Below are 14,001 nucleotides of genomic sequence, written 5' to 3' on the forward strand. Positions count from 1 at the left end.
TCCCTCCCTCTTCTTCTCTCGCTCGCTCTCTGTTTTTTCAAAAAGGATACTATCTTTTCTAAGCTGCAGGCTAGTCAGTTTCTAGACAATGACTCAATTGTACAATTGCAATAAACAAAGTAATTGGTATAAGAGAAAAAAAAATGGGCATGACTATTTTCCAATAAAACTTTATTTACAAAAACAGGAGGATAATTGTATCCTTCTCCAGTTTTTGTAAACAAGGTTTTATTTACAAACAAAACTTCATAGTTTTTTAGCATGTGGATGAGAAGAATAAACAAGGACTAACCAAATTAATGGTACCCATGACAGCATATGCAAAGGTCCTGTGGCACACAGAGCTTAAGAGGGATTAGTAGAAAGTCATGCTCTTGGCTGTTGCTGAGAAAAACACCTGGCATGTGAGTGAGGCTAGAAAGAGAGCGAGGAGCCAGCCCACCAGGGTCTTGCAGGATGATCAGGAGTTTAGTGGGCAATTCAAATCCACCAGCAGCTCTGAGGAGGTAAGGTGAGCTGTCTCCTATCGTAAAAATCTACAGCCTCAGAAACCCGTGGTCAATCTCCATGAATCAGAACCCATTCGACAACAGTCAGCTTGGCTTTGTATTAGCTGATGGTTTTGTCTGGAGGGAATTGTGTTGCTAACTTAAAGGTAGCATTTCTCTGCTGGTTCAAATCCACCAGCAGCTCCTTGAAAGAAAGATGGTTCATCTTCTCCCATGGGATTTACGGCCTCCAAAACGCCATTGAAGAATCAGCTGTGAGTTGGTTCAGCATTGGAGTTTGACTTGGGAGGATGTTCCTAAGTAGCATGATGACATGAATACATTGGGATTTCTTCTGATCACTCAACGGCAGGGATGCAGGAGAAACCAGGTTCAAGTTCCTTACCTGAAACATCACAGTCACTGATGATTACGCTTGCTCTGTGTGTCTGGGAGTCTATTGAAAGTAAATTATTCTAGATGCACTTGAAGGGGTTTTACACAAATATAAATGATGTTGAAAATACAATAATGATGTTTTACAGGAAGGAATGCTACTAGATGTTCATATACTTTTAGATCTACTCTATGAACCAAGACAGCCTGAACTCACTAAAGAAAATTTTCTGTTGATGTTGTGTAAACAAGTTTCTTTCACCAGGGCAACCACTCCGCAGGGTGCTCGGGAGAGTACTCGCTGCTCTTACTCGCTCTCACTCACTCACACTCTCTCCTCTTCTCTCTGAGACAAATGTGGGTTGTTTCCCAGGACCCAGGCCTGGCTCCACACACATGAAAATTTACCAAGGCTGAGGGCCTCCGAAGAATGAGATGGATTCTGGGGCGGCCTCCCCTGAGAAGCAGGACAAAGAAAATTTAGTAGGTAAGTCTCTTTTCCCACTTCAAGCTTGTCTTCTGTATTTTAAGCAAGGTGAAACTTGGAGCTTTCTTATGCTGGTTCCATTGCACTTTTGAACCACAATCTAGAATTTGCTTTTCTTCTTCTCCAGTTATAGACAGAGTTTGTGTATTTTTTTACTGTCCCCTCCTCCCCCCATTAAACATCAAAGTTATGCAAGCAGGGATAGGAGGCTGAAAAGGAGCTCTGGATGCTCATCTATGGAGAGGTGCACTGCTAACCCAAATAAGGTGGTTCAAATCCACCAGCCGCCCCACGAGAGAAAGGCGAGCAATCTCCCGTACAACTTACACCATCTGAAAACCTGCTGGAGGGTCAGCTGTAAATCGGTCTCACTCTGTGGCAATGAGTTTGAAGTTTGAGTTTTTATTTTTTCCCATCTTTAAATAGCATATTAAAAGGAAAGTAGGTTGAATATCAGAAGTTTAAAAGATAAAACTTAGCTGTTAGTAAAAAATAACGCCTGTGGGAGCTTCTGGTGGCCTAGTGGTAAGAGGCTACGCGGTGATCCCAAAGGCATGTGGTTCAAATCTACCAGCTGCCGGCTGCTCCATGGGAGGATGATAGACCGCCTTCCCCAGTGTGATTTACAGCCTCTGAAAACTTACTGGAGGTTCAGGCATGAGTCTTGACCGCACCCAACAGCAATAAAAGGAATACTAATAGTCAAGACGAAACCCACTGGTTTAGACTCATGGTGTCCCCCGCCCCCCCCCCAGGTCCCAAGGTTATCAATCTTTGCTAAAGGAGACAGTCTCCTTCTTCAGAGCAGGTGGTGGATTCGATGCGCACACCGTTCCGTTAGCAGCCCACCGTGTCATCCACTATGTCACCTGGGTTCCCTCTACGACTTAAGACGTATTTATTCCGGGACTTTTTTCTAAAAGTCTGTTACAAAGTATATCACTTGCATTCTCTTTCTAAATCCTGCAACACATTTTAGCTAGATTCTCTGATAATTCCATTTACTAGTGGAAAAATGCAGTGTTGGAGAGTTTAAGGATGATAATGAATGAGGAGTGTGTTTGTGTGCATGTCTTGAACGTGGTGTTAATTTGGGCTGGAGGCCTCGTCCTCCTCCCTGTTAGATGCCACGCTCTGTTGTCAAAGAAGAGTCCCTTGGTGACGCAAGTGGTTAAGTGCTCAACCTCTAGCCAGGAGTTTGGCAGCGCTGCCCAGCCAGCGGTGTCTCTGAAGGCAGACCTGTTGATCTGCATCTAGAAGATCATGCAGCCTTGAAAACCCTGTGGAGTCACTTGCTCTGTACACAGGGGGTCACCACGAGTCAGAACGGACTGTAGTGCCACCAACAGCAAAGCTGCCAAGATGTCATAATATAATGTAGACGTGAAGGGGGAAACATTTAACATTATCAATGTGTAAACAAAGAGGATCAGTTTAGGTATGTCTATCTGAACTGGAAAGGTAACCTTTCTCTTGATGAGGCCTAGGAACGGACTTGTTATTGCTCAGGTGATAGCAAACCTTGGAGACCTGGACACAGAGCCACGTGTGCTGTGCCGGCAGAGAGCTCTGCTCCCTAGAGTTTCCAGGGCTCATTTTCTGGAACCAGATCACCAGACTTTTCCACTGAGGTGCCTGTGAGTGAACTTGAACCTCCAACATTTGGGTTAATAATAAAGCAGAGATTTCAGAGTCAGCATAGCCACAGTGATATGTTGGAAACAGTAAATATTTGAAAGTGCTAACAGGCAGTGTCTCATCAAAACTACCCTTCTTTAACTTCTCTTTCCCCCCCTACTAGTTTATTTACAAAATTAGAATACATTATTTTCAAGAACAGATTCTTTCAATTTCCCTTACCCCCACCCATCAAATTGTACAACCTCATGGTTAATCCCCACTGCCCCCTGCACATCCTCATCCCTCTGCTTCCGACCTCTCCCACCCCTCTTGGATCCTTATACTTATTCTACAACAATGGTTTTATATGATATTTATCCTTATGGGACTGAGTTAGTTCACTCAGCATTGTGCTCTCCAGTCCCTCACAAGTTAGGTAATAATTTACAGAATCATTGCTCTTGCATGCTGCATACTATTCTATTGTGTGAATGTACCATAATTCATAGAGGAAGATATCAAATGGCAAACAGACACATAAAGAAATGCCCCAAATCACTGGCAATAAGAGAGATTCAAATCAAAACTACAATGAAGTACCATCTCATTTCAGTAACAGTGGCAAAGTTTAACAGAGCAGCAAGTAATAGATGTTGGAGAGGATGTGGCGAGATAGGAACTCATACATTGTTGGTGGAACTGTAAAATGGTACAACCATTCTGGAAGGCAGTTTGGTGCTTCCTTAAAAAGCTGACCATAGAAATTCCTTATGACCCTTTTTTAACTTTTCCATGATAACTTTCATGAGACAGTTTGTTGTTGTTGTGTACTGCTGAGTCAGAACTGACCCATATATGACCCTCTAGGGGGTTTTCAGAGGCAGTTAATTGCATGGGAAGAGATTGCCCACTCTTCTCTAGTGGAGCAGTGCATGGTTTCGAACAGTGTGCCTTCATGATTGCAGTGCAGCTTGCTGCCACTAGGCCACCACAGTTCCCTTGAGAAAGCTTGGCTTCCATTGTATCAGTTGGACAGATGGCATGATTGAAATGCTATGATCAGTGAAAGAGCTCATGAGTTTCCTTGGTTTTGGGTTTTTTATAGCATAGTAAAAGAACTTGAAGAACAGACAAAACTGGGCTTCTGATTTCATATGCATTGGACAGCCCACAGGAAATGCCACAAGGTTCACTTTCAGTGACTGGAGCATTGCACTTGTCTCCTCCTTCATGTCAGACACTGCTCCAGCAAGGTGATGTACAGTGCCCAGGCTTTCAGAGGTTCCCAGTAGCAGATGACTAGGGAGGCAGTGAATTACTGAGTCTCTGTCAGCACCTGAGCAGTCTCTGGCACCTCGGAAGAAACACCTGGTGACTGATTTCCAGAAAACCAGCCCTGTAGACTCTAGAAAACACAGCTGTGTGCTGATTCATGGGGTGAGTCAGTTTCAACCCAATGGCAACTACTTGGTCCTTATGCGCAAGCGTAATTCTCTTGACTGCTAACTGGAAGCTTGGAGGGTCCAGTCTACCCAGAAGTGCCTTGGAACAGCCAGGGAAATCCTGTGGGCACAGGTCTATAGAGACGCACAGGGGCTCCCCACGAGTCAGAGTACTCAGCAAATGGTTTTTCATTTTTGTTACCACCTCTAGCAAAACGTTTTCCAAGTGTACCGGCATCTCGTCCCTGGTCTTTGGAAGCCGCTGTCGTCACATCTCCAGGTTCAGCAGTATCATTTAAGTGAGTGTAGATTCGTTGATGGGGTAATATGTGTACTTCAAAAATCCTACACATCAGGCTTCTCTCCACCTTCCTCAAGATCCAGTTAAACATGTCCTGTCACAGCACTGCTTATGTTAGCCTTTAATACTTTCTCCCACCTTTTTCTTTTTTTCAAAGAGTGGAAGTTAATTATAGTCCAGATCACTTAAGTCTTGGAGATTCTTTTTAAGATTGAGTGTAGCATCGCCTAGAAAGCTTGCTTAAACACAGGTCCTGGGCGCATTCCCCGGAGCCCTCATGCTCTGGTCTTGGGGGGTAGGGGTAGAGCACAGGCCAAGAGACTGTACATGCAAGGAAGCACCAGGAGATGGGGAAGGTGCAGAACCACACCTGAGTAGCACTGTGTTTCCTTTCAAGGAGCCCTGGTGGTGCAGTGTATCAGGCTGCTAACCAGAAGATCAGCAGTTCAAGTCCACCAGCCACTCCATGGGAGAAAGATGGGTAGTCTCCTCCCTTTAAGATTTATAACTTCAGAAACCCAGTGGAGGTTACTATGAGCCAGAACCGATGGCACAGTACTGGGCGTGTTTGGTTTTTCTTCTCGGAAAGTGCCCCCTTTCCTGAAAAGGGTTTCCTGTCTGTAGAACGTGTGCATTGCTTCACAGAGAAGGGTCTGAGGGAAGATAAATTATACCAGGAAACAAAAAGATAGCGTTTTCCCTGTGACTTCACTTTAGATTTTTTGTTTGAGGCTTAAAATCCTTGATCCTCACTAGAGAAAAACCCAGGAAGTTGCCATAGTTCTATTTTACTGACTTTATCCTTGCAGAATTAGAAATAAGTAGAGAAAAAGGCTTTTTGTTTTCTTTTAATGCTGCTTCTCCAAACCCAAGGATAATGAGTTCTTGCCCTCCCCACATTGGTAGCAGCTGCCCTTTCCTGCTCTAGACGCACAGTGTGACAAGTATTTTTTTTTTGTATGTGTAACAAGTATTTTTAAACTAAAAAAAAACCAAACTGAGTTGTTGTTATTGTTAGGTGCCATCAAGCTGAGCACGACCCATAGTGACCATGCGAACAACAGATGTGAGCCCTGTTCTATCCTGCGCCATCCTCACTCTTCCTGACACACTAGAGCCCATTGCAGCAGTCACTGTCAATCCACCAAGTCGAGGGACTTCTCCTTTGTCAACCTCTATCTTTCCAAGCCTGATGTCCCTCTCTAAGGAAAACTTCTCCTAGCAACATGCCTGAAGTATGTGAGATGAAGCTTTATCATCTTTGTCTCCAAGGAGCACTCTGACTGCACCTTCTCCAAGACATGTTTGTTTGTTCTTTTGGCCGTCCATGGGATGTTTAGTACTCTTCTCCAATAGCACACTTCAAAGGCATCAATTCTTCTTCTGTCATCCTTAGTCATTGTCCAACTCTCAGATGCACAGCAGGTGATAGGAAAGACCTAACAGCATTGCTTTTCAATAATTTAGAGAGGTCCCTGACTGCAGAGTGCAGTCTGAGACCCCCAAATTAAGAAGGTATTAAAAATTCAAGGTAAGCCAGAACAGTACAAAAATGGACTCACATTGTTAAATTTTGGGTTTTTTTCCTTCTAGCATTTTCTTTCTATACATATATTTCTACTATTTGGGATCATATTGTCTACATGATTTTATCCTACTTCTGTTTTTCTCTGTTCACATCATACATACTCATTTCCTTGTGCCTTTGAAATATTTTTTGTGAACTTTTAAAGAAATTACGCATGATAGGATATTGTGCAAATGGGCCATGACTTGCTTGATTATAACTCCATGATTATAGTTTTTATTTTTTTTTAAATTTTATTATTGTGTGTGTGTGTGTGTGTGTACCGTCAAATTGGATCTGACTGGTACAGGAGGAGATTGTCCCTCCTTCTCCAGCACAGCATCTGGTGGATTCGAACCCATGATTATAATTTTAAAATATATGTGATTATTACTCTATGTTGTTATCCTCTGGCGAGTTTTTGGAGGTAGTAAATTGCACAAGAAGAGATTGCCCAGCCTTCTTCTGCAGAGCAGCTGGTGGATTAGGGTTTGGACTGTATGTCTTTGGGATTGCAGCACAGCTTCTTACCACTAGGCCACCAAAGCTCCGCGTGTGTGTGTGTGTGTGTGTGTGTGTGTGTGTGTGTGTGTGTGAAAGAATAATTTTGTTGTTGTAATGTGCTGTCAAGTCAGCTACAACTCATAGTGACTGTGAACAGTGGCTCTGAACCTTGCCTTACCTGAGCCATCCTCACCATCTCTGACACACCTGATCTCATTGCCACAGTCACTTTGTCAATCCATCTCACCCAGAGTCTTCCTCTTCTGCGCTGACCCCCTACCTCTCCAAACTTGATGTCCTTCTCCAAGGACTGGTTCCTCTGCATGACATACCCAACGTCCATGAGATGAACCTTCAGAATCCTTGCCTCCAAGGAGCAAAATGGTTTTACCCTCAATAGGACAGAACTGTTTGTTCTCTTGGCAGTCCAAAGTATGTTCAGTATTCTTTTCCAGCACCGCAACTCAAAGGCCTCAATTCTTCTTCCGTCATCCTTAGTCATGGTCTAGCTCTCAGATGCATAGTGAGCATTTAAGGCCATCACCTGGACCATTAAATGTTATTATAATTATTATTCCGGTATTTCCATTCTTCTCAGAATCAGCCACAGTTTGCTGTGATCCACACAGTCAAATGCCTTTGCATAGTCAATGAAACACAGATAGACATTCCTCTGGTACTCTCTGCTTTCGGCCAGGATTCATCTAACATTAGCTATAATATCCCTAGTACCATGACCTCTTCTACACCCAGCCTGTACATCTGGCACTTCTCTATTGATGTATTGTTCCAGTCATTTCTGGATAATTTTCAGCAGAATCTTGCTTGCATGTGATATCAATGATATTGTTTGATAATTTCCACACTCTGTCAGGTAACCTTTCTTTGGAATGGGAATAAATATGGATCTCTTCCAGTCATTTGGCCAGGTGATTGTCCTCTAGATTTCTTGGCACAACTTGATGAGCTCATTCAGGGAAGTATCTGTTTGTTGAAGTATGTCAGTTGGTATGCTCTAAATACCTGGGGCCTTGTTTTTTGCTATTTCCTTCAGAGTAGCTTGAACTTCTTCCTTCATCACCACCGGAGAAGAATGGGAATCCCAGAACACTTGATTGTGCTCATGTGAAACCTATGGTTGGACCAGGAGGCAGTTGTCAGAACAGAGCAAGGAAACACTACATAGTTTAAAATCAGGAAGGGTGTACACCAGGGATGTGTCCTATAACCATACCTTTTCAATCTATATGTGGAGCAGATCTTCAGGGAGGTTGGGCTGTATGAGGAGGAATGTGGCATCAGGATTGGAGGAAGATTCATCAACAACCTGTTCTATGCAAATGACACAACCCTGCTTGCTGAAACTGAGGAGGATGTGAGGCCCTTGCTGCAGAAGGTCAAGAACTGCAGCCTTCAATATGGATTGAAGCTCAACATCAAGAAAACAAAGATCTTCACCATTGGGCTGTTTGGCAGCATTGTGATGGATGGTGAAGAGATTGAGATTGTAAACAGCTTTAGTTTGCTTGGCTCTACGATCAATACTCATGGTACCAGCAGCCACGAAATCAAAAGACGAATTGCACTGGGAAAGTCTGCTATCAGGTACATCTCCAGAGTACTGAAGAGAAATGACACAAGTCTGGAGACTAAGGTGCACCTGATCCAGGTCATCATCTTTGCAATTATGTGCTATGCCTCAGAAAGCTGGACAGTGACTAGGGATGATAGAAGGAGAATTGATGCCTTTGAGCTGTGGTGCTGGAGAAGAGCATTGAATATACCATGGACTGCTAAGAAAACAAACAGGTTCATCCTGGAGAGGGTTAAACCAGGATGCTCCTAGGAGGCAAGTATTCTGACACTTCGTCTGACATACTTTGGGCATGTTGCAAGGAGGGACTAGTCTTTAGAGAGGGACATTGTGCTTGGGAGGGTGGAGAGACAGAGCAAGAGAGTAAGACCCTCAATGATATTGATTAACTCAGTGTCTGGAGTAATGGGGGTCAGTGTGTTAGGGACAATAATGTTGGCTCAGGATAGAGCAGAGTTCAGAACTGTTGTATATAGGGTTGCTGTGAGTCACAAGCAACTTGATGGCACATAACAACTTCTCCTCCTCCTCCTCCTTCTTCTTTCTTCTCCTTCTCCTACTCCTTCTTCTTCTTCTAATACCATTTTCAAGAGAACAGGCATCAATCTTAGGGATTAACTCATTGTCCTTATTGGGGTGATACCTTGATTTCAACTCTCAGTGGCCCTACAATAGGGCTGTGATCTCTTGTTTTCTTCTCACAGAGCTGTAGGGGTAAGGGCAGCATGAGGCCAGATGTACAAAAGAGAAAATGTAAGCATATATAGTTCTCTAGTTAATTGACTCTCTTGGGTGATGATCAGTTAATCGAAAGTGCTGCTTAGAATAATTCTGATTCTTTGAGATGTTTTGTGCCTTCTTTTCCTCCTTATTTTCATTCCTTCTTTTATTCTTCTCTTTCCTCTTCCCCTCTTTGTTGTGTTCTTCTTTCGTCCTTTCCCTCCTCTCTTCCTCTTTTTATTTATTGAATTATTCCACCTCTACTGTGTGTCAGTGTCTGGAGATGGAAACATCCAAATGAGATGTCTGGTCTCTGAAAAGTTACAGGGAAGACACATGCCTTGGTGGAAATTCCAGTGTGGCCTGAAGTGCTGAGAGCGGGGGCATCACATATCCAGGAGTGGGACATGCCGAGCTGTCCCTTCATGATAAAGGAGGTCACGCAAACACTTCGTAAGAAAGAAACCGAAATTTACAGAGAACATAGAGTGTGAAGATGTGGGAACAGTTAGGGGAGAGTCAGCCTCCTACGTGAATACACACTGAAGTGAGAGACCTTGGTGAACCCCACTTCTCCCCACTGCTGCTGCTGCTCTTGCGTGCAGCCAAATTGTAGCTGACTCCTCCCCAGGTTTTCAGAAGCTGCAAATCTCCTGAGAATAAATTGCCCATTTTTCTCCTGTGGAGCAGTTTGTGGATTTGAACCATGAGTCTTTGGGTTGGCAGCGTAACTCCTTACCACTTGGCCCCCCGGAGCTCTCTTTCTCCACTCCAGGGGGTGTTCATTTACTGTCAGCATGTGACCAGAGTCCTTGGATGGTACAAATGGCTAATATGTTCCGCTGCTAATCATAAGGTTGGAGATTTCATTTCACTCAGAGTTCCTTGGAAGAAAGACCTGGCAGTCTTTTCTAAAAAGTCAGCTATTGAAAGCCCCATGGATCCCAGTTCTCCTCTGACACAACGCGGGTCACCAGGAGGCAAAGTTGACTAGATGACTAGATGGCCAAGCATGTGAGTTAACTAAATTCATAGGAAGGACATCTGTGTTAGCTAAAAGTCCCTGTGTCCCATGAAAAATGACCACAGATGCCTGGGTCAACAAGGCTCCTAAGTAACACCGCTGTGCCAGGCTCTCAGAAGCCCTGGCACTTGGAAAACTGGATGCCTGGAGTGTTGAGAGTCCACGTGTTGAGCCTGCTGTCTGAAGGGCAAGTGTGAAGGTTGTGTTTTGTTCATGGCAGGATACCTAATTGGAATTTGTCATCAAGAGATCCCAGGATAAGCTGTGCCTTGGAGCAAGCCTGAGGAAGAGTGTGTGGAAGTGGAAGTATTTAGCTGTGTGATCATCAGGTGTCCCTGAATCAGCTCTGAGTCATAGGGACCCTGTGTTCAACAGAATGACACGCTGCTGGACCCCGTGCCATCCTACAGTCTCCGTTGTGCTCACACAATCGCTGCAGTCACTGTCAATCCCTCTTAGGAAGGGGCTTCCTCTCTTTGGTTGGCCCTGATTTTGTGAGCATGTTATCCCTCCTTAGCACACTTTATTTACTAAAATTAATTTCTGCTCGAATACCATCCAGTTGGGATTAGTCATTTGGACTATAGCCTTCTTCTTCCTGGTCACACATAGGTAACCAATCTTGCCTTGGTGTTTACCGCCATCGCCAAGGGGATTGGACCTCCTGCGATGCTGAGTCTGTATCTAAGCACCAGGGACTATGCACCAGAGGCATCCTTCGCAAGTGCAGTTTGGTATTGCTTCACCACAAAGTCAATATGGGAAACGTGAATTCAGTGCCCGTTTGTGGACCCCCAGGTGCTGCCTTATTTAAAGAGAGTTCTAGATGATGGTGTCAGCCAGGGCAGTGTCCTGTGTCCTGGCTGTGCAATGAAGCACTGACCTTTTTCATCTCTAGTCTTTGCAGGTGAAGCCTCCCAGCCTGGCCTCCAGAGTCCTGGGATGTGACTTCACCTTTCTCCTTGCAGACTGAAGGGAAGGTGGTGATCAAGCTTTCTGTTCTTGCCTCAGTCGCTCATTTTACCAGCTGTAGTTGTCCTAGAAATAAGCACAGTGTCTTGTTCTTGTTGCTAGATTCCTTTTAGTTAACTATGACTTATACCGATTCTGTGAACAAAAGATCTGAACCCTGTCCTAGCCCGTGCCTTCCCCAGCGTCTCTGACATACCTTGCTGCAGTCACTGTTCATCTGTCTTGTTGAGAGTCTTCCTTTCTTTTGACGACCCTTCACTTTTCCAAGTATAACGACTTTTTCCAAACGCTGGCCTCTCAGGACCACACACCCTAAGCATGTGTGAGAGGAGTCTTACCATCTTTCCCTCCAACGAGCACTGTGGTTGCATTTCCAAGACATATATGTTTGTTCTTTTGTGAGTCCATGGGGATATTCAATAGTCTTTGCCAACAATTCAGAAGTATCAATTCTTCGTCAGTTCTTCCGTACTCCAATTTTGTCATTGTCCAAATTTCAGACGCATATGAAACAATGGGGAAACTACAGCTTGAGGCAAGTACACCCTAATCTTTAAAGTGAGTTCCTTGCTCTTTAATACTTTAAAGAGGCCCAATGCAAAGGATCTTTTGCTTTCTTGCCTGCTGCTCCCAGGAATGTTGATTTGAATCCAAGTCAGATGAAATTATTGACAACATGAAACTTTTCTCCCTCTAGCATGACATTGCCTCTTGGTCCAGTTGTGAAGATTTTCCATTTTCTTGACATTGATGTGTAATCCATATTGGAAAAGAATATATGATCAGGCGTTACATGTATGACAACAATCTGGAACAAGGACTGCATTGCGAGGAGGGTTGAGAGAGTGGAGAGGGGAGGGAAGAAAATGTGCAACAGTGAAGAAATAAAGCTTTTCACTGTTAAAAAAAGAGCTAAGGATGCCAAGAAGCGTAAGATGGGGAACTTGCCCTTGAAAGTTACAGATGAGCAGGGAAGAGATAAGAGGGACAAGTACTCTTACCGCAGAAGATCAAAGACTGCACAGTTCATGTGGTGAGCAAAGGGTGGACCTTATCTGAAAGGAAGACCCTGAATGCAGGCCCCACGGTGCTCTGTATCTCCTGTGCCAGGTGGACACCTGGGAGAGGTTCCTGAGAACAGGTGGTGAACAGAGCCAGGGCAGGGACGGCACTGTCCCAAGCATGGCCAGGCCTCTAAGGGGCACTATCTATGTCTCCTGGGCAGCTGAGAGGTGAAGTACGGGCTTTATTGCACATGTTCTGCCCTGCAGAAGTTCGCGAGGACTGAAGAAATTCCCACTTGCTGAGGGGGAGGTACAGGGGACCACAGCTGACCTCTGACTCCCCAGGAAACACAGTCTGCTGGTTTGTCTTCTCAGGGCAGCAGCGGTCTGGCCTGGGGCCACTCCTGCAGCTGGGCTCCTCAGCTGGCACACGTCACATGGCTCAGTAACTGGTGCACAAGCTGGCTGGCTATTAACTGACGAGGTGGTGGCCCACGAGAGCCCAGGAAGACCTGCTCGCTCACCACCTGGAGCCAGTCCCCAGGTGACACACCCACTGTGTGGAGAGGACACTTCTTGGCAAACATGTAGGTTCCAGGAAGAGACTGGAACCATCCTCAGCTCCACTGTGAATACGCTACGTGAGGTTCCGGAGTAGGGAACCAGGGCTCACGGACCACCCCAAAACAGCAGACAGACCTTGGTCTGGGAGAGCTGAGCTCCACCCCACATCAAACTGGAGAGAAAGAGAGCTAAGAGGGGGTGTAACAGAGTGGGAGGCAGTTGGGGAGTTGGTTGGTAAGTTTTTGAGCTCAGCACACTGGAGGTCGGAGAGCCCCAGACCCAGCAGAGGAATCCTGGTCGGCTGGCCGTCGCCTTGAGCAGCAACGGCATCTCATATATAAATGGGGTGGTACCATTTGTGCTTGATCTTTTCCCTACAAGTCGGGCAGCTGTTGGAATTTCTGAGGGAATCTCGGAGGCACTGGTTGCAGAAAACATGGCCACATTCCGTAGAAACAATGAGACGTCCGTTATGCACGATCTCAGAGAATCCATCCATGCACATTGGACAGCTACCGGAAGGCCTGGGTCCTGCTGTGCCTTTATCCCTGGCGTTTCTGGGTGTGTGCGGGGTCACATACGCATCGCTGTCCGTGGGTGCCTCCTCATCGTCACTGCTCACCACACAGCTGTCAGCATAGTCCTCGTGCAGCCTCCAGACATTCCTCCGGGGCCACTGTCTCTCGTCAACAATCACAACAGAGTCATTGTGAGTCGGGTCAATGACCACGCATTCCAGGGACTCACAGGTGAGGTCCACAGTTTCATCTCCAGTGCTTTCCAGAAACTCGATGGGCTCGGCCATCTCGGGTGGGGAGGGCACTTCCCGGGTTCGCTTCTGGCCTTGTCTGGAATTGACTGTTCCACCCCGACGTTTTCTTGTGCTCATGGTGCTCTAGGCTTCACCTACAGAAGAAATTTATCCCAGAATGGGCAGATGCGAACCTTCTCAATGGCACAGGCCTGTGGCCAGTCACTCTCTAGCTCATAGAAGTGTCTGGAGCCAACGAGGTTTCCAGGTAGTCTCAAATCCTGCAGTCAAGCTGGTCCAGCACCATGGCCATTAGCCTACCCAAACCACTCAGCACCTGCAAGAGGCTCCGTGAGGAACCCGTATCTGTCCTATTTTATAACAATAATGTTCTTGTTGTTGTTGTTGTTATGTGCCGTCGAGTCATTTGCGACTAATAGCGACCCTATGTACAACAGCCCTAAACCATGCTCTATCCTGTGCCAATCTCATTGCCTCTGACACACCCATCCCGAGTACCCCAGTCACTGAATCAATCCACCTCATAGAGGGTCTTCCCCTCCTGCA

General features: G+C 45.5%; 1 protein-coding gene and 1 pseudogene across 1 annotated transcript in view; one reads left to right on the forward strand and one right to left on the reverse strand.

Annotated features, from left to right (window-relative positions):
* The first annotated feature begins 1,269 nt into the window (after nt 1–1,269).
* The window catches only part of STOML3 (stomatin (EPB72)-like 3), a 35,938-nt gene continuing 23,206 nt past the window's right edge, over nt 1,270–14,001 (forward strand). Inside the window, exon 1 of the mRNA XM_006879530.1 lies at nt 1,270–1,371. Coding sequence (XP_006879592.1) covers nt 1,320–1,371 — 52 coding nt within the window. The 5' untranslated portion in view covers nt 1,270–1,319. The remainder of the gene's footprint in view (nt 1,372–14,001) is intronic.
* LOC102877571 lies at nt 13,015–13,572 on the reverse strand (annotated as a pseudogene).

Source organism: Elephantulus edwardii, unplaced genomic scaffold, assembly GCF_000299155.1.
Source record: "Elephantulus edwardii isolate Elephantulus edwardi_28Jun2011 unplaced genomic scaffold, EleEdw1.0 scaffold00004, whole genome shotgun sequence".
Taxonomy (NCBI): Eukaryota; Metazoa; Chordata; class Mammalia; order Macroscelidea; family Macroscelididae; genus Elephantulus; species Elephantulus edwardii.